At 37.9% G+C, this 21,656-nt stretch overlaps 1 protein-coding gene across 24 annotated transcripts in view; it reads right to left on the reverse strand.

The window, feature by feature from the left end:
• HDAC9 (histone deacetylase 9) overlaps positions 1 to 21,656 on the reverse strand; it is a 466,647-nt gene that overhangs the window by 175,636 nt on the left and 269,355 nt on the right. For 18 of the 24 annotated variants that reach the window (XM_071805072.1, XM_071805059.1, XM_071805061.1 and 15 more), the window contains 5 exons: positions 20,981 to 21,103; positions 19,113 to 19,160; positions 18,457 to 18,667; positions 17,825 to 18,042; positions 9,337 to 9,606 (listed from right to left, as the gene is read on the reverse strand). In XM_071805072.1, coding sequence (XP_071661173.1) covers positions 9,337 to 9,606; positions 17,825 to 18,042; positions 18,457 to 18,667; positions 19,113 to 19,160; positions 20,981 to 21,103 — 870 coding nt within the window. Of the gene's footprint in view, positions 1 to 7,064; positions 9,607 to 17,824; positions 18,043 to 18,456; positions 18,668 to 19,112; positions 19,161 to 20,980; positions 21,104 to 21,656 lie in introns of those variants that run through there. The other 6 variants (XM_071805064.1, XM_071805065.1, XM_071805063.1 and 3 more) reach the window with 2 other exon arrangements.

Here is a 21,656-nt window from a genome sequence, read left to right on the forward strand (position 1 = left end):
GGAGGGTGATGTCTGCAGAAGGGGCTGAGGAAGCTTCTGGTGAGGAGTTATTCACTGAAGGGGAGAAACACTGTGCTAGCTTTGGGCATAACTGTTCCGATTTTGCAAAATATGTTATTGGAAAGCAGCTCTGTGTTTCACCTTTTGGTGCTTCTCCAGTATAACCCGCTTTAGGGACACAAGCCATATGCTGTGAGGAGTCTTTGTCCCTATGAATTACCACAGCATGTGAGATTTAGTCCAGCAGCTTCTGCCAATGCTAAAAACAATAATTTGGATTTTCTGTTAGTGATGCCCTTGGTGAATCACTGAGACTAACGGACTTGGATGGTTTTGTTTTTCCTGTCTGATTCCTATTCCTCATTTTGAAGACCCACTGTAAGCCCTGAGGACCTCCTTCAGCACAGGGATTGGGTATAGCTGCAACACTAAGCAGTAGTTAGTTGTTCATTGCTGGTACTGTAATAGAGATCTGTGGAGAATGTAATAGCTGAGGAGTGGGTCTGTTTTTTGGTAGGGGTCAAGGTGTGATGCAGTATTTTCCAGCTTCTTATTTTGCATAGAGTATCTCTGCTCTCTAGTCAGCTCAATGGCTTGAATCTCCTTGGTTTTTTTAGTCTCAAGCTCTTAGTTCAATGGTTGAACTTTGCAACACAGAAGAGCAAATTACACACATATTGGTCCTTCTTGGCAAAAGTTACTGTCGCATTTACAGGATTCTGCAGGTTGAATACAACTAACCTGGGTCCCTCCTTTCCAACTTACCAAATCCTTCTCTATCCTTAAATCCCTCACCTGAAAAGATTTTTTTTTTCTTTTCAATATTTAGTACCCATACTAAAGCAGAAGAAAGAAAAAATAGAAAATATCAGAACTTCATGAATAACAACTTGTTATGCCTTACTAGCTGAAGTAATAATGCAGAAGAGCAGGTAGACACAGTAGAGTTGATCCTGGTAAGAATATGTAAAGAGCTTCCAAAATTTTTTCTTCTCTAATGGACCTAACCCACTATGAGCACCTGTTTATACCTTAATGTTCTGCTTTTTGCAATGACACTAAACGTACAGGTGGCCATGACAGTATGAAAGATAACCAAACACTGACTCTTTCCCATCATTGACCAGTTAAGTTCACAGTATCCTTTCAGGCTGAAATGATCCACTTACTCATGGCCTCTAGGACTGGGTACTTAAAACCAAATCTATGAAGGAAACTGCGTTATGAAACTGTCTTTCTGTGGTGACACCTGTAGCTCACCTTTACGACAGCAGCTTCACAAACACTGTGCTTCTGCAGGTACAGTGTCCCACCAGACTGAACCTGCTGCCTCTTCTCTGACTGAATGTATTTTATGCCAACTGATTTCACAGCCTGAAAGCATCTCAGTGGTCAATGGCTGTGGGAACCCCTTGCCAATGAAACAGGGCAAGGCTCAAGAGTGCAGCTACTGGATCACTCCACAGAGCTGGACCCAGATGGAGCTGGGAAGAAGCATGGGCTTCAGTGTGTTAACTGCAAAGCACCTCCTGGTCAGCTCACCCCTGACGTAGCTTCTTACCAAAGTACAGATTCTTGCACAAAAGCAGACCTTGAAAATGAAACTGAGTTAATGTGCTTTGAGTCTTGTTTCATTAAAAGCTGGAGGGAAAGGGCCCGAGAGGTTGAAAGAAAGGACTACTTCTTTTACAGGAGACAACAAGCATCTATAAGAATGACATATAATAGTCGCTAACTTGAAAGCAGTTGCTTATAATAATCTAGCTTCTCAGAGAAGACTTGGGAAAATGAGCAGCATGCTTCATTAGTGTGTTATCCATCAACATGGATAAGTAACAGCCCCCCTGCTCATTCGCAGTCTCTTGCTGTAGGAATGAATCTTGCTCCTTCCCCTCCCCTCCCCCGCCTTTTTTTTGCCTGTGTTTGTGTTCTCTGAGCCTGCCTGAGAAGGGATGGAGATTCTTATGAAAAAGTTTGCTCACACAGCTCAAACGGTAATGCTGCACGTATTTTAACTGAAATCATTAGCATCTTCAGCAAAGCCTATTTACTTGCAGAAATGACCAAACCAGAGCTATTCAAGTGAGGTGTCCCTGGGCTGAGCCCATGGTGATGGTTCCTCTATGCAGTATTGCCATTTTTATTCCTCTGTTAGAAAACACTAACAAAGATGATGGAAACTCTCTGTATAAAGTCAGTAACTTCAGAAAACTAAAATCTATGCAGAAACATGAGAAAAGACAGATACAAATGTAGAAAAATGGTGAGAACCGGAAAGTTGCTGAAAAAAATAAAAGGATAGCAAGGGATGTGCTGTTGGGCTTCGGGGACTTTGATGCCATAAAGCAAGATGTCAAAATGGGGGAGAAATGAGGGAAACCTGATCACCACCTGCCCCTGTGTGGAGTTAGGTAGCTGAGTGATGGAACCATATTCTCTGACGTGTAGTAACTCTTCAACTTGTAATTTCAGTACAGGAAGATCTAGGAGAGCAAGCCTTACAAGCAGTTGGTCTTGGTAGCTATCCCTCTGTGCACGGTGGAGAGCATTTCCCAATTTCTGCCCTGTGCTCCATTTGGGTCTGTTCAATAATAGAGATTGGCTTTAAAAATCTGCAAGCTGCCACCTAAAAACTACGACAGTTCCCTTCTTGATGGGGGCAAAAGAAAAAGACTAAGGAAAATGTTGGAGACTGGATCCTCCAGGCTTCACTAGCTGTTTTGTAGAGAACCTGAGCAAAGCCTCCTTAAGCCCTTGGCATCACTGCATTGCTGCTATGTCATAGCTGTAATTTTCACAAGACCCTTTGTTGAGGAAATACAGGCAGTATGAACAGAAAGACCTCCTTGGTCTCCTGGGGCTCAAGAGGTCACAGGCCAGAACATGAGAGGAGACAGATTATGCACTGCTTTCTGCATTAGAGCACCTATGTCTCAAAGGCATTTGGGCTGGGCTGCTCTTCCAGGGCATTAAACAACAGAGCTTTATAAAGCTTTAGCCAGCACTATACTGCAGTGTGCATTTATTCAGTCTTGTATATTAAGGGAAGGAGGAAAATGAAAGCTTGTGTGTCTGACAGAGAGACACATTCAGAGGATAAAACAGGATCCTTCCAAAAATGAAACGTTTAAAGAAACAGCTTTCCAAGAACACATAATCCTCTTCAATGACAATAATAATAAAACCCCATGCTGTCTGATATAGGAAATGGTAAATTGCCCAATGGTATGAAAGTAATATCATCTGACTGTCAAAATGTGAAGTGATAATTACTGGGATTTGGACTTAGAGTTTGGATTTATGTGAGTTAGGTACCCCTGATTAACTGATTCTGCCTAGTGCTGTCTCAGTTGTCTCCTTACATGCTGTGTTTTCTAACAAAAGGGGGAGCAGTAACAGAAGTATCAAGGTGCTGCCATCATGAATATCTGCAGGAGAAAAAGCAGCATAAACTTGTTGGACTCGATGATCTTGAGGGTCTCTTCCAACCAAAATGATTGCATAAAAAAATATGGGATCAAAAAGAAAAAGCACTCTCAATATTTTTCTGTGCAGGTATCTGTGAAATGCTATTTTGCAATCTGACATGGTTAGTCAGACAATTCAGTTCTTGTTTTAATTTTGTGCTGAGTCTTAGTGCCTTCTGTGCCTGAAAGTTTAGGAAAGACACACAAAAATAACAATCTCCTTGGCAATTATTAAGAAAGTAGATTTGAAATAATTTATGAAAAAGTGAATCATTCGCAAAACCAACTGGGAAAGAAAAATGACTTCTGACTATTCTAATTATTTTGCACTTGCATGCAGAAGTGGCATTAAAAAAAAAAATGAAAAACACCCAAACCAAAACACCAGAGAATTAATTATTCTTCCTGCAGCATTTGATAGAAAACTACATTTTTAAAGACTACAGTTAAAAACTTGATACAGATGGACAAGACCTTAAGAGTAAAGGTTACAAAAAGCTGGCTAAATACTTAGATGGGGCTGCTTTTCATGTAGATGGATGACTAATTTTCACTAAAGTGCCCTTCATGTCTATCATCCCCCTCCATCCAGACAGTCTATGGCTCAAGTTTGATCCCAGAAATTGTAGTGTCAGCTTGTGTTATGCAGGATCTCTGCACTCGCAGACTTGAGGAAGGGCAGAACAGCACAAGGTTAGTTCCTCTCTTACTGGCTTAAGGAGTTAATGGAGACAACTAAGTTAGCCTAAAAAAGATTAACTGAGCTAGGATATATAGGACAGCAGGTACAACATCATTTTAGGGAAGGAGGGAGGAGAGAAGGCAGATGTTATCTTGAGAAGTCTGGCATTGTTAAAAACTTACATTTGCATTTCTCATGCCCTTCATAGCACTTCTCAAGGCCAAATATGTCGCAATGTGCTACCACCTTGGAAGGACCAAGTGTGGAGAAGGGTACTTCTAACAGCACATCCTCCAACCAACTGTCCTTATGTTTCAGGGCTATGTTAGAGTCAATACAATCACTTTGAGGCAACTACGGAAATGTGAAGTAAAACAAATGTCACAAAGGCTCCACAGCCAGATTCAAAACATCTCAATCAGCTAATTCAAGCACTGAATCACCTCCAAGTAAGTATCTGGTCCATCAAAACCTGTCTAGCTACTAAGGCCCCCGTGTAGTCACCACAGAGAATTAGACATTGCTGAAGAATTATTTCAAGTTACTAAGCTCGTACCCTTCTGACTTTCAGCTGCTGAAGAAGTAACCCTTGGGGTCTCCAACAGCTCTGCGTGCCCACAGGCAGCTGGGGAAGTCATCCTGTATGGGCTAGATGAGTTATAGGGCCAGAATCATACTAAGCAGGAGGAATGTGACACAAGCTCAGCAAATGAGGACCAGAAACCAGGACACTGCTAAAGGATGCCCCTTCCCAGTCCTGCTTGTGGGCATGGGTGCGTGAGCATGGCAAGCAGCCTTTCTGCTGGCTTTGCAGTTTGAGCTAATTGTATTTTTGTCTTTAAATCTAGTTCCAAATTAGGCTGAATTAGAAGAGAAAACAAACAAACAAACAAACAAACCAAAACCAAAAACCAAAACAAATGCGAAGTACAAAATCAACCAAATGCAAAGTACAGTGTCTAACAAATACAGTGGTGCAATTCCACAAAAATCACTGGGATTATTGCTCTAGTGCAGAGAAGATAACTTTATCCAGGATGCTCTTCTTCTGTTTGCCTGAGCAGCAATTCAGCATACGATGTTCTAAGCTATATTCCTCCACTGATAAATGAGGTAGAGAAGCCTCACTACCACCCAGATGATGGGAACTGAATAAGGAAATCAGAAACTAAACAAATCAATGAAAAGCAAACAAACATCTCTTAAGTGGATAAGTAGGACATGCTGCTAGCAGGACAGAATACAACAAGGAAATTAACTCAGCTAATTTTGGCTGCAAATTGTGATGTGTTCATAAGGGGAAGAAATAAGTACACATTTTTAGATTGGTGCTTGGGACTAATGTTTATAGATTTTTACCTCAGAATGCCAGTGAAGATAAAAACAGGGTATAGTTGGCTTAAGTAAAATGTAGAAAGTCTTAGCAATCCTCATGATAATGAAAATGGAATGAAGATAGTGAATGAATGAGTTGCTGAAAAGAAAGGATGAGTGGTGGTGATAATGTCTGGAGTGGTGCTGCTTTGCTGAGGAATTCAGCTTTTAAGTCAATTTTGTTAATGCCAGAAGACCAAAAAAGGCTAATGATATAGTATCTGCGTTCCAGTAATGTGTGTCTGTCTTAAGTATATGAATATTATTATGAAGTGTTTTTCCTCATTTAGTACCAACCACTTCTTAATTGGCTTTATTTTTTGGACAACAGGACAGAATAAGCATCTATGCTTCAAAAAAACCCCAAATCCCCCCACAATTCCTAGAAAAATCTTGGTGTAGCCTCCAAAACAGGAATATTGTAAATTTAAAATAGTTAAGGCTGCTCTTCTAATTCCAACATAAGTATTTAAACAAAAGGCATCTCAATAAAATCCCTACTGAAAGCATGATTTATAGATACAAGAGTCTAAATCCATAATAAACAATAGGGCAAGCAGTATAGTATTAATGCTAGTTTTAAGGTTTCCTAAGCTAAACCTTGACTTTATCTGTTGGGTTTTTTTGCTTTTTTTTTTTTTTGAGGTTTATTATTGAAGAAACATTACTTTTTTGGTATATCAGTGGAAATCATTAATTAAATTTGATTTACGCAAGTATTTATTCTTACATGTTTTTGAAAGCATTTTACTTTAGTTAAAATTATACCAGAATCAATGCTGTTAGGAGCTTTTGCAATTTAAATAAACAGTTAGGAAAGGGAGAATGCAACAATTTTCTGAACTCTTTTGGGAATAATAATTCATGTACCTCAGCAACAGAGGTAGGTTTGCATCAGAAACTATTTCTCTCTGTAGATCTGAAGCAAAGTTCAGGAAATGTCACAAAGCAATAAAACATGTAACATCTTCATGGAACCACTTAGGTGTTTCTCTAAAGTAGGACTTCACCATCTCACACAATTGCTTTAAAGTCTGCAAAGTTTGTGGATTCCCTGCTCCCCCACATATCTACAGGTGGACTCTGGTTTCACAAACGTCTTGAGGAACACTGAAGAGGTCAGTATAAGCTCAGTGTCAGATCAACACATTTTGCGTTCCAGGCAGATTTTAGAAATGTCATGGAAATTATTTCAGTTCGTTATCTGAATTTTGGATAATTAGGAGCCAAGCAACCAGGATTTGCCTTTACCTTTCCAATAGGGTACAATATATGATCACATGTTCAAGACGGATGCCATGATGGGAAAATGAGCATGCAATAATAATATTTCCACATTCACTAAAACTTATAATGACTGATGGAGGACAAAACAAGAGACTGAAAAAAGACTTTGTGTAATCATTGTAAGATCGCGTAATAAAAACCTTGCTTCTGAAAGCCTGAATTTTTTCAACAATGTGTAGTAAGCATACTTGATTATACAAAGCAAAAGCACAACTAAGTTATCAACTTTACACAAAGTCAGATAACTGAAAGGGGATCTTTTAAAAAAAACTTTATTTGAGAAAGGAAGAGACTTATATCAGAAGGCAAAAAAACGGGAACATACAAACAGAATATATTTACAACACAAAACAAGAGATCACCTCTAAGGGTGCAAATTATAATAAATACAGTAGATTTAAAATGTAAGAGACAATTATCAATTAGAAATGTGGTTGTTTAAACCCAGTTTTCCTTTTCACTGGTTCCAGGTAGTTTCTCTATTTTAATTTTATCTAAATTTGAAAGATTCTGAAATTAAAGTTCACTAATATACTGGGGTTTCTCACCTGAATGACACTATAAAAATATCTTTTGTCCTTTGTGAATACATGTCTTTGAAGTGATATTGTATAAAAGTCTTTCCATTTGCAAACTTCTCCCCAGATAAAATTTATTTTAAAAGATGCACTATCCCTTTTAGTTGAGGCTTATGTCAGGTTTTAAATAAAATGAAAATTATACAGAATGGGAAAAACATGTAGTTACATTTTTTTTTTTAATGTGAATGTGACTTTTTCATCCGAAGTGGAGAAATATTTCTGTTCGAACATGAAGCACACATAAAAATCACCTACATTTTCTCAGTTAATAAGTCTTCCATATCTAAGATGATCTTTATGTTTCAAGAGGCCTTTCATTATATAGCAACTATTTAGTCATTTGTTTGTAGACTTTCTAGGAAAAAGGATAATGTATCTTTAGAAGTTGCAACATTTTAGAACAGATTTAACAGTATTAGAGCATATGTAAACAACACATGCTACTAACATTTTAGAACAATTTCTACATTTGGCAAAACAGCTCTCTCTTTTGAAACAGGATACTGCACCTTAAAATACCTCAGCTTTAGAAATATAAATATTTTTAGTAGAAAAAAAACCTGACAAGGATTCCAGGTCAGTTTGGGATTATCCATATTAAAGGAGATCTTAATACAATGAATCTTTAACTAGCTTAACAAAAGTAAACCTATAAAACAAGGTAAACATATCAAAAGGGAATATGAAGGAAATGTTTCACTGGAAAGCTTCCTTAACAATTTCCCTACTCGCTTTGTTATTTTCTTTGACAATAAATCAATTCATAGAGTGCCTTTAAAAACAGAGGGAGCGCTGCCCTGTCCCCCCCGCCCCGCATTCCTCAGCACATGAATCACTTGGGCTTCCTGTTTCCATAAGGCATTTCCTCTCCCCCCTCCCAAAATCACTTTTCTGCAGGAGAACAGCGGGGACCTGACAAAGTATCGACTTAAATAAACAGGGCCCTTGCACCGCATCCCGCCCCGCTCTGATGTCGCAGCCAGGGAAGGGGACGCCAGCTCGCTGGCTGCACCGTGCTTGACTCAGCGCTGGCCAAATGCTCACCAACAAGCTGAGGTTTCCTTTGCCAAGCTGGCATTTTATGCACAGCCCTTATTTTTACTATTTGTCCATGAGATCTAGCGGTAAAGGTTATGCGATATTGTATGATTAGTCTTTGTTAAAAACAAGACAAAAACCCACAAGTGACTGGATATCGGATGGTAACAATAACAGTTCTGTGCTTTTCCTGCAATATCCTAACAACTGATTGCAACCTAATGCTGCATTTCGCTTCTCATTGAAGGATGTCTCTGCAGATAGTTTCATCAAATAAGACAGAATGAAAAATTAACTAAGCAGTGCAAAAAAACAAAAACAAAAAAAAGCCATTTTTAAACAGTGCCTTGCCTCTTGTATTCTTCTCTGAATTATACTTTATACACCAGCCTGGGACCACTGATATAGCAGTCAGTACCTGTCTACTGGGGAAATAATTACCCTAATGTTAACAGTGTTCAAGACTACAGTATGATACAGTATATACAGATAGCTGAAAGCAAAAGTCAGAGGATTCAAAATCAAAGAAGAATGTTTCATCAATCAGGTCTGGAAACTAACTCCAGCAATTGCTGATCTCAACAACCTACGTGACACGAGTTCTCTTTCACTAGAACTAAGCTATGTAAAGTAATCCTGAGCTAATACAAAGTCTATCAGCTATTATGCAAAGATTTATGTAGAATAATTGACTGCAACAGGTATTTTATCAATTAGTGGCCATAAGAATGAGCTTTTCAAGTGTGCATACAACACTTCTGCCTTTGTTAGATTATTTAAACAGTAAATCAGGATTTGTTAGATCAGTGAATCAAAACACAATTGCTTATCAAAGCCTAGAAAATGCACATGATGTTCAGATAATAACCTTAATTACAAATCCTGGAGCTATATCTTTGCCTATTACCTGTTGCATAAAAGCAGCTTGCTCCCCAGATTCCATTTGCTGGGTTTGAACATCCTCATCACTGTCCGGTGGCTCCTCTTTGACTTTCACAGCCCCCACCTGCTGTCCTATTCTGTCATCCACAGCAGCGCCGCTGCTCTCAGCCCTAATGCTGGCACCGCTGGTGGGACCTCGCTCCTCCTGCATCAAGTGGTCGCTGTGAAGCTCTTCTTCAGCTTCTTCCAGGTGACTGCCAGGCTGTTTCAGCTGCTCGATGGACTTAGAGAGCATCTGGAAAGAGAAGGAGGGAACGCAGTTATTGACTTCTTTCACTGATGCCAAACACTGAGAAGTACCAGATTTGCACAGATAAAATTAAAGCTTCTGCAGCAAACCCAGGCAGTGGTTCGTTGCTGAAATATAAATGCACAGGGAAAAAAAAATCAAAGTTCCTAAGGAAAAGGTCACTTGTTTTTTCTGCAGTAGAAAGCATCATGTACGTAGAGCATGCCATACTAAACTAAAAATACGGCAGAGTACTGGAAACACTATGCATCTCTTACACTCTTACAGCTGGTTACTAAGAGAAATCAGTCTCCCTTCATCCTCTTCAAACAAATGCAGGAATTGATTAAAGTATATTAGAGTTCACCTTCCACAATACAAAATAATAAAGGAAGTCTAAGGTAAAAGACAATTAACAATCTGGTTAATATTTCTTACAAGCAAATGAGGGAATGTTCACACAAGCCTCTCTATCAATCAAAGCACCAAGGCTCTGAAAGGCAACAAACAAGTGGTGATAAAGAGTTGGTGTCAGTCCCCTCTCCTGTGGCACAAAGATACTACAAGCACAGCTGTTCCTGACTCGAAAGACTACAGATTTCTTCATGCATGGTACAAGTATGCCAGTTTCAGCAGTGATGATATAACACAGCTACCCAGACAATATTGGTTTTACACCATTAACTGCTATTGCAAAGCTCTGCTGAGGTGCCAGATGCCTGAGTGTTGCAATCAAGTACGTTTTTATGTTTTACTATGTAAGATGCAGCAAATAAAATAGTCCAGATGTAGTCCAAAAAGCCAAAACTGAAAAAAAATGCCTACTTCATTCAAAGAGGCACAAATCAGATGAGTGAGTAAGCATCTGCAGGGTCAAATGAGTAATTATCAATCATTTATTCAACTGGCCCACTTGATTTGCATCACCAAAGCCAAATATACTAAGAGGGAGAAAAAACACACCTCTTACCATTATTTTTACATACTTTGCTCTTCCTATTTGCCTTCCCTACCAACTATCAATTCTTTCAAACGTAATTTCAGCTAGTACTATATGCTGAGTTACTGGATGGCTTCTGTACAGCTATTTTTGTCACAAACCATGGACTGCCTAGTTTTATTCTGCTTGCTAATGCACATAGAAAAACACCACCCTAGTGAAGGGCAGGGTTGTCATGTAAAGTATGATCAAGAACCTACAGCTGGATTCAGGAACTCCCACAAAGCCAACAAGAGTTGAAAGATCTGTTTGTCCAGTTCCAGTTGATGCTCTGATGCATAAGCCTTCCATCAGAGGAGAAACAAATTCCACATTGGAAGTCTACAAGCTTTGGTCACAGCAAACCTTCATTTTTGAGGAGTAATGAGACTTTAATGGCTTGCTAAAAAGAAACAAACAAAAAAATCCCTTTTCATTATTGTAGTAACTGGCAAATCACAGCATGTGTATCCTGCCTGCTGCAGGTGGCATGCTCTAAGCTGGGGAATCCTTACTGCTGTAACTAAAGCAGATTGTCTCCTTTCATTAAGCGGCATTTGGGAAATTTCTCAGATCAAACCCATAAATCTCTCCCAGTTGTTTCTCAGGGGATGACACCGACCAACAAAGCACTGAAGTTAACTACGTGTATTCGGCTCGGGTACACTTCTCTGTCACTCAGTTAAACACCTGTGGCCAAACTCCCTTCACTCCTCAAACAAGAAAAGCAAGGCAGGGCTGGTTGCTTGGCTGGCTGTGAGCAAGCAAACTCAAGCTGAAACATCTGTGTGACAGATAATCTTGTACAGCTACGAGAGTCACTGATGCTCATCCATCTGTAAACCATTCCCTGTGCCAGTTACTTGACATCAGGTAGGTTATTTTGCAGGGGAAGCCAAGAGAAAATGAGTGCATGTCCACAGCAAAGAGACATAGTTAGCTCTTTACTGCTCTCCTTTCTTTTATGCTTTTTCACTCCTATGTCAGGCTCTTTCTTCTTCATGTTGCTGTGTGGCACAGATCTGCTGATGAAGAAACACACGATGGACTGCAGTATATAATCTATATGCGGAACATCTTCAAACGCTTTTTGCATGTCATCAGTGGAGTGATGCAAGCACATGTAAGGGGGTTGCGGAGAGTGGAGCGGTATTTGTGTGCATTTCAATTTGCGGTGTTCCTGTTTTGGAGACTGCTCACAGGCCATGGAAGTCAGCAGGCAGTTTGCTCTAGGCTTCTACAACAGGAGGAGCTAAACAAATTAAATTTTCTAAAACTGTGAAATTAAAGTCTTTATATATTTACACAGTAGATTTTACAAAGTGCAATCATATTATCATCTTTACTGCAAAATTTTATTAAAACCATCCTTTACACTGTGACTTTACTCAGCCTCAGGCAAGGGGCTATGAGGCGCTATAGTCATATAGTCATATTCTCTTGCATGAGAAAACAGGGTGGTTGTCATGGTGGGGGCAAAACCTTAAAAACACTCCTGCTGCTCAGTATGCTAAACCACAGCTGACTCGTTTCTCTGTATCACCACCATGCTTTCATATTTGTTAAAGTGGTTTTTAAAGGCAGCTTGGCCCCATCTTATTCCAGTAATTACATTAGTAGCATTACCAGGAGACTGTTCAGCTCTCCTAAGTCAGAAACATCTCATTTTATATCTTCTGGTACTACTGTGGAAAATTACTTATCTGGAGACATGCAAAGATATCAGCTTAGAGTCAATATTTCTATCTTATCTCTCTATCTAAAGCTGGATTACATGGCAGAAAATGAGCCCTGAATGAAACACTGCTCAAGTCCTTTCACTGTGCAGCTGGATACTTCTGCTTACACTTAATGTTTAAATCTTTCACTTTAAATCCTCATATTTATGCATATATTTGATATTGGAAAAGTGATCACTTAATCTAAGTTTTAATAAGACTAGATTTAAAAAATAACAATAAACCCATGTTTTGTTTCACAAATAAATTAGAGTTGTTACAGATTGGTCTTCTTTAACCAGTAGGCATTACTGTTATTGGTATTCTAACTAAAGGATCACTCAAAAAAATGGTTTCATGTTAATGTAACCTATATTTTTTTTCCCTTTTATTTTCAGGAAATTAAACCGTAAGGGATATGCACGAGCCAAAGTAAATAGTGGCAGCAGGAGAGGAAGCATTTACAGACATCAACTCTGTTGTATAACTGCAAGAGTCCAACCAAAAGAGACATCGAACGCAATAAAACCTATTTGCTTCTACAGAAAAATGGAAGGCTAAGTATGAATAATCTGACATTGCAACAGACCATTTTATAAGTCCTTCAGTTGCAGTCCCTGCCGTTTTTTCTCCTTTGTAAGCAAGCTTTCTCCTAAGCTCTCGTAAAAAAATGTATTTTAAATAAGATATCTTTACAAAGAGACAAAGCACAAAATTCCGCAACAGCAACCCCATATATTTCTTTTCTTAATGAACTGTTTATTTTAAATATATGGTGGCAGCTTCTAAGAAGTCATGTATGTACTTATGGAGCACACTTTTTCTCCTCTCCTATGGCTGTAAGATTACTTTGATCAGCTATGTATGTTGTTACATGTACTGAAATGACTCGGCACCTGCTTGTGTCTGTTATTCACGTAGCACAACATTTCTAAAGGATGTATTTATCTGTTAGAATCATTCTTCTGCATTGTGGCTTAAACATTAGTTCTCAATATGGGAGAAACGACTCTGGGCATTTTTCAGTTCCAAACATAGTCTGCCGCTGCTATAGTTTTGTCCAAATAATCCCCTGCTATAAGCAATATTTAAAAGAAGAAATGTTCTACCTTTCACCTTCAAAAGATGCCAGTCAGATGTGAAAGCTGGAAAGCCAAAACTTCAGTTGTAATATACGTAAAGAAACTAGATTAATTTACCCCAGCTGAAGCTGATACAGTCTTCTGTATTTCATAAAATATCATTCAGAGAAGTGAATGATTAATCTGGGTGTTACTGTACCTTTTCAATATTCCTATTGACAACAACTAATCTTCCTACTTTTCCATATTATTTTTTTAACCAATATTGGTCAATTACAATCACCATCCAAAGCACTAAGAAATTTTCACTTCCTATATATTTTTTCTCATGTATTTTTTACCACACAGTCTTGCCCAGTCACTGATTCTCTACACAAAGATGCTTTTAAACCAACCATCATCCTGGAATAAAAACTGAAATTCAGGTACTCCTTATCTAAGCTTTAATATTATCCATACTGCTCCCATATTTCAGTGCATGCTACCAACTTCCCCATTATTTAACCTTTAATACTCTAATACAGACAAGTTTTTTACCATTGAAAACAAATCGTCAAAATGACTTTTCTAGAAGTCGCAGGATCAAAGCTTTCTAGACACAGAGATACACAAATAACATCAGGATTTTAAGGTTCTTATGTAGTAATGGTCTTTTTGTATCCAACTGCAATAATTTTAGCTGGAGGTTTCAGACTTTTGATTCCCTTTATTGAGCAGAATGAAGACCTGCAATAGTGATCAAAGGGCCTTATGAGGAAATAAGCTGTCATTTGGACAGAAGTATATTAAAGCTGACAATGGCAAAGATGATCTTCCCTAAGACAAGTGGAGTTCAGGTTACTGCACATTCATTATTATTTTTAGCCCAGAAAGCTGGGACGAGGGTTTCTACCTACTTTTGGCTGGGATGTCAACATTTGCAGAATGTTTTCAGGAGGTCAGCATACTAGATCCCGCAGGTATAGATGTCAGACTTCAGTGGAGACATATACCGTTTCCCACATCAAAAGCCTGGCATCTGACAGCTGACCAGAAATAATCCATAGGGGATCTTCTCTTTGTTATTAAGGACAGAGGCACACCTCTTGGCAATGATTTGTTTCTTTTCAGAATGGAAATGATCCACGGGAATTCTTTACCTTTGACCTATGTTAGATTTTGCTTGTTATCACCCTCACAGCAGCACAGGCTTGCTGCTGAAGTATATTCTTTTCTCAAAGAAAAGAAATGGCTTTTTAATACAAGATAAATACAAGATCAATGAGGTAGGAAGAAACTCTTTATTTTCTGTTGTTAAAGAAAGATTCACCTATATGTCTGCAAAAAGATCTGACCATAAATATCTTTCAGGGAGTACTGACACATTCCATATCATCTTAGTTCAGGGCAAACATTCAAATACTGAGTTTAGTTGAAATATATTAAAACTTTAAGTACTTGAAGGCCTAAACATAAGGAAAAAAAGGAAAGAGAAAGAGAAAAGGAAAAGAAGGTATTAACTTGTTCTAAGCGCTTGATCAACTGGCATTTCAGTCTTGTCAGCTTAAAAAGATTCTGGTCTTTCTCACCAAAACTTTTAAGAGAATGTTTGAGTATTTGCTATTAAAACCAAAACAAAACAGAAAAAAAATCAACCAATCACCTAAACAAAAAACTCAGTCAAACCAAACCCCACTACATTTTTCATGACTGAAATGGAGGGAATTAGACCTCTGTGAAGATCTCATTATACAGCCTATGAACAGAAGAGTAATGGACAGAACAATGGAAAATAACAAGTGCATGTGTTCACTTGATACACGCCCAGATTTGGCCTAGCAAATGGGAAGATATTGTGTTGCTCTGCTACGTGGTCCAGAATATCTATAGTTTTAAGGTTCAAATAACTTTGCAGAGTTCAAGTAAGTTTGATTGTAAAGCCATGCAAATTATATAATGAACAAATAACTTCAACTAAAAATAGAGGTAAGTTTTAAGAATGAACAAAATATATTCCACCATGCTATCAGAGTTCAAAAACCTTATGCAGGTGCAGGTGTTCAATCTAAAATTTTAGTTTAAATGGTTAAAGAATATAGCTTTAAATTCAGTACTCAAAACCCTCCTTGATTTGATCTTTTATCACTCTCTTGTCTAAAGGCTGCCCTTACATTCCAGTTTTTAAAAATAGAGTTTCTTCTTTTAAGTATGTAAGAAACCCCGCTGGCTTTCAGTATTCTTGCAGAGGATAGATACATGATTAGAGCACTGACACTTTTTTTAAGTAGTATTCATCAGAATTGTTCTTCTGAGAACAGTGCTGCAGAAGAACCTGGATGCTGCAAACTGTAAGGCCTGATGAACCACTTTCATTCACTGATAACCCGCTGCTGCTGTGGCTGCAGGATGATCCTATTCCTCCTTGGGTGTTTGCTGCTCTGATGAATTCCTGTTCCCGATGGAGGCAAAGGAAGTACGTCATGGAGGCCTGAGGCAGCTAAAGGCCCTAGGATAAACTTGAGTTTCTACTACCTGCATATGTGTATAGCCTATACTTCAGAGAATAAAAGCTAGGCTCACCAGGTTTTAAAAGAAGGAATTCTTTTGTCTCTTCATCACAAACAACCACATGAGAATGAAAGTGTATTTCGTGTATGAGAGGGAATTATTCTCCTTAACATATATTTTCATTGTGGTTTAACTCAGGAAGAAAAAAAAAAAAAAGTTACTGAAACAAGCATTATCCCAAACCAACTGCTGTCTTTTTACTTCTTTATCCAGCCTAGTTCTTGTGAGGTACGATGCATTTCTAGTCCTATGTGATTAGCAATATGTTTACGCAACTCAAGTTTAATTTTCACATGCAGGACAAATGTCCCTATATGCCACAGCACATATCCCCAAATGCTATGGTAGAATTTATGTCAATAAGCATATGATCTAAGAAAAACACGTCAGTGGGGTTCCTTGCTTTGTGAGGAATGCATGAACTGATCAGTTAGTAGTGAATACCCACAAACAGCACAAAGACTCAGTACTTTACTGGTAAAAATTCTTTTCTCTTCAGACAATTGAGGGCAGGTGAAATATTTTCAAAACCTGAGGCTACAAGATATACATATGCCATCTTGATTAAACATATGGAATGCATACTCAAAGAAAAGCCAACTGGAGTCCTAGTTGAGTAATCAAAACACCCAAGCTGAGAGGGGTTAACATGCAAGGATCAGCTCTGAACTTTGAAGTTTTCTGGTCTTCATTTTTCCTAATTAAGACAAGATTTAATAACCAAACCACTGTATAAACTATGTACTTAAACTCTAGGTTTGTTTCTAATTTTGTTGGAAATTCTTAGTAGATTCCAAAGAATCAGTATCCCCTGGGAAGTTCACGCAGTAAGATGGATTGATTTTTTTTTTAATTTTTTTCTTTTCTCTTAGGTATAAGGGCTGAATGCCCACTTTTCATCTTTTCTTCTTTGCCATTGTCTCTTACATATAGTTATTAATTAACCCTCAAACAAAAAAGACAACTAAAGATGCACGATCAGTGTCTTTGAATTACTAGAGGAACTCCAGCAAAAAAATTTCGAAAAGCTACATAGTAAGTGCAGAAAAACATTTTCCAGACAAAAGCATTTAATTACTTGCATATTTAATTCAGACCAGGGAACAGCACCACATTTGTTGTAGAAGCGTTAGCTCCTGATAAATCTGTTTAGATTCTGCTGTTCTGTGTTTCTTAATGGATGGTCCCTTTACTTCTTTCCCCCTCTCAGAATAAGGTATTACTCTACAGGGCAAGAGGGGTGCAATTCAACTGTGTATCTGATGTTAGCAATAGCACATTCTTGTCTTTCTCCTTACATGGCAATTTTATATTACCATATAGATTATAAACTTTCATGTTACTAACTGACTTACAGAGGAAAGGTTGTTTTGATAAAAAATGATTAAAAATTTCTCCAGATGTTTAGTAAGTTTCTTACACAAAAAAGGATAAATGTAATTAGCTGACTGAGTTCAAATGAGTTATATATTTATTCCAAATACTAATCTACAATAAGCAAGCTTAACATACCATTCAAAGGCAGCTGCATGGAATGATTGCTAAAGCTAAAAAGTGACCATTAAAAAGTTGGATAGGAATCTAGTAGTCTTTAAGGCATATTTTACTGTTCAATAGGAAACCACCTGTAATTTAAACCTGTAAGATGCTTCGAATGCTATTTTCTTAAACTGTATTCTAACTGCTGTCAAGAACCACAAATTACCTTTGTAGCATATTTCAGAAAGCTGAAAATGAAGATCTATACACTACACAAATGTATACACAAACTATGCTTAAACAAGACATTTCTGCAAGAAACTGTCCACTGACCATGGCCACATGGAACCAATACCTAAACTTCCTTATCAGTTTTCAGCCTCCACATTTATGTGAAATTCCTTACTTTGGGAACTCACCTTATTCATGTGGATCTGCTGCTGGTACTGTTTCTGCTTCTCCAAAAATTGTTGATGTTGCTGCTGGATGACCAGCTGGGCCAAAGTGCTCTGAGGAAGAGGAGCTGACTGGGTTCGATTCAGCGGCCTGTGACGAGGCAGTTTGTGAGCAGCTCTTATGCCAGGTGAGACTCTCTCCTTCGCTGCTAAAGGAGACTGTGGATGAAGAGGAACTGCTCCTGCAAAACAGGGACATTTCACTCCCGTGTGAAGAACAACAAACTAATCGTTCTAATAGGAGAGAAAGCTTTCAGCAAGAAAAGGGGTGTATATTGCAGAACTCTGCATCAGCGCTGATGCAGCGGGACATGTACCACGTGCCTCGCCACTCTGGGAAGTTCAGCAGCTGCAAAAGAATGTGATGAAGTAATCATTTTCCCTTTTCTGTAATCATTGAATTCTTTCAGGCTAACAGACTGGAGCAGAATCACTAAAGGGGGAAAACAAAGATACTATTCTTTTTTCTCCCACCCTTCCACTTTTCCCAATGGTTAGGATGGATACTATCTGTATTACCACATTGACTTTAATGTGAATATAAATGTCATTAAAAACATCTTAAATTATGATTGTGTTGAAGCCTTGATCATTACCAGTCACAAGAAGCTTCTGCTGTCTCATTTGTTCTTTCAGTAACAGATGCTGCAAGAGAGCTTGGTGGCTGCTATTTGGTTTTCCCTCCAAAGCAACATGAGGATGAGTTGAGGACGGAGGAACATTCCCCCCGTACTGTCCAGCCAAGGCCACTCCTTGTCTGAGCGACTGGGTCTCCCCCTTCTGCTTTTCTTTGAATGACGATGAAGCCTGTCAAAGAACAACAGCACTGGTAACTGATTTTCATAGACCTCGCCATTTATATCTCCGCTTGGTTAGATGGTCTAGTGTCATACTTTATGAATACATACTGAAGAAAAGGTTAATGTCCCTATCTTGCACTGTGACTGTGAGATGAAAAGGAAGAACATGCCAGTTAAATGCAACACTGTGAGAAACTGAGTAATGAATCCACTTAAAAAAAAAAAAAAGAACAGTAGTAAAAGCCAAAGCATAAGGAACTACCAGTTAGAACATTATTAACGAAAAGAGAGGACCTATCCTTAAAATTCCTAAAGACCTTCCCACAGCCTCCTGCACAGGAAAACAGGGGATCAGAGGAAATAGTTTCCATTTAGTTTGGAACAGGCAAGGCTTGGTTTTTCACATAATTTCCTATCAAACAGCAAGCCGATCAGCAAAACAAAATAATTACCTGTAGTAGTGGGAAGCTATTACTTTTCCTGGAGCACTCCCTGACTCCCTAAAGGACAGTACAAATGTAAGTTTTACCCGTTGCAAAGTGAATTTGTATAGTTAAACTCTCATCTACAGAATCATCAAGAGCTCCTGTATGTCTGTGGCATTTCAAAGCCCCCTTATAAATTGCAGTTATTGTTTTAAAGCTTTTGGAAGTTTTGGCCTTTCAGCATTGCAAACTTACTTTATATTTCTTTGTTGCTTAGTTTAAAAAAATTCTTTAAAGAGCAGTTAAAGCAGAATGACAATTTTTACAAAAAGAATAATAACAGAAATAAGCATGTTGAGGCTTGCAGATAACCACTTATGGTATGACATGGTAAAAACAGTATGTCTGATAAGCTAAATTTAAAAAATCCTAATGAGGCAAACCAAGCTTTTCAGGAATATTTTTTGGGTGTATGCTTCCTTCACACTCTACTATCACCCTTTTCTGAAAAACAAACACCAAAGTAAACTTTACATTCAATTTGCAACTGCTTATTCTGGTAACAGAAATAAACATTACTTGCATAAATCAACCCCTTTGCTTTTTCCAATGCCAAAAGTAATATTTGCTGCTAGATGGCCACATCAAAAGCTCATATGATTTGAGCAAGAAAATGAAACATATTTTCTTTCCCATTTTAATGTTATAAAATTACTTTGAAGCTAGTTATATTTTTTGTTAAATAGCTAGGAAATTTTTGATGCTATTGTCTGGAAAAGTAAGCAATACTTTTCATTATCAGTTCAATTTTTCCATCCCTTAAACACAATAATTTGCTTATAAATATCTCATGAAAGGCTTTTAGAGAACTGATTTAAAGCTTACACAACTTTCTTTGCAAAGTTCTATATCTGATGTTAAAATGTTGGATTGCAGCAATTTATTATTGGTGACAACAGTAAATGTAATGAGAAAGACATCAAATAACAGAGAACTTTAACTTGACACTATGTTTAGCACTGAAATTAAGTAGTACCTATAAACAATAGTGGATTATATAGTTTGATTTTTTTTTTACACCATGGAAAGCTGTAATTACACCCATAGTAGTTTTATAGAAGTTACCAATTCACATTCTAAGAAATTTAAATTGAAATCAGAAAATCTAAGTTTTTACCAGTGGCAAAATTTACAGGTATTGTACTGAGCCTCAGATTTCACCTCTAGGTTACTGTAACTTGGTCTAGATCTAAAGATTCCACCCATCAGCATGGATTTCCATACATTCCATGTCTGTGTTTTCATACATTTCACATATTAATTTAACATTTAGCTCTAAATAAAAGTGATTGCTGCAGACTGAACAAAAGGCATGTGAATACAACTTGTCATTAAAATTTTAAGTGGTGTTCACATACTACCAATTTTATTTGTTTGATGATAGCACACCCCTCAAATAACAAACCTAGCTACAGGGACACTAGATTCTTCCCTTAGAATGCTTCAGTCCAGCTTAGGTTGCTATTGGAATCTCATAAAATGTTACAGGTGCTGTACTTTACTAGATAGGTTTGATCATGGAATTTGAATTTTTACACTAAATGATCTCCTCATATACTTCTCACCATGTCTGAAATCTTTTATCTGATTTGCAGACATAAGTGCAATGCATGTAGCCCATACTTAGATAAGTTCCACACTGGCACTTGTTTATTTGCAGTTAGTAGTGATTATTGCTTCCAGGTTGTGCCCTTAAATTTTCAGATGTTGCCCAATGCAACAATGGTTCCTACTCGGAATTGCTTATGTTCCAAAATGCTAAAAAAAGAGAATAGTCAGAAAGTACGTTTTCTGGAAGCCAAAGTAGACAGGAAGGCTTGAGACTGGTCACTTACACTGATTTGAGGTTGTACTGCTGGAAGTCCCAAGGTAATGTTGGGCAGAGAAGGGGACGTGTACAGACTCAGCAAGTTCACTGATTCATCCTGTATCAAAAGGCGTTGCTGTGAAACCAGATGCTGGAATAAAGGAGAAAAACAAGTAAGTATAATCTCCAAGCTTTTTATCTTGGTTACTTTATGCTCATTACCCTGTTACATTGAAAGCCAGTTATGTATCTTACGTTAGTTTGCAACCCAATGGGGTTCAGGTAAGGAAAAGTACTGTCCCTGTGATGAAGCTGTTGGTATTTCTTTTCTTAAGAAAACAACCAAAATATGTCTGGGATTATCTCTTGGTTAGTAAATAAAATTTCCACGCAAAACTGAAATCTTGAGGATTCCCAGACCATTTCTTCTCATTAAGTTCTCATCAGCTCAACATCAGTTCTTCTCATCAACTGCATTTTCACTACTAGAAACTTAGTGGGAATTTAGCCAATTAATTAAGGAGTATATCTAGCCAAATCAAAGGTGTCATGAATGTGGATGTATTATACCTTTACCACTGCTATTACAAATTTTGTTGTGAGACATGAAATGTGGTTTCTACCTAGTCCATGTATTTTCTTACTCATTGTGATATGGGGATCTTTCAGGCACAATACTTACTTCCACTGACATGGGAATTTGG

Source organism: Patagioenas fasciata, chromosome 2 (assembly GCF_037038585.1).
Source record: "Patagioenas fasciata isolate bPatFas1 chromosome 2, bPatFas1.hap1, whole genome shotgun sequence".
NCBI lineage: Eukaryota > Metazoa > Chordata > Aves > Columbiformes > Columbidae > Patagioenas > Patagioenas fasciata.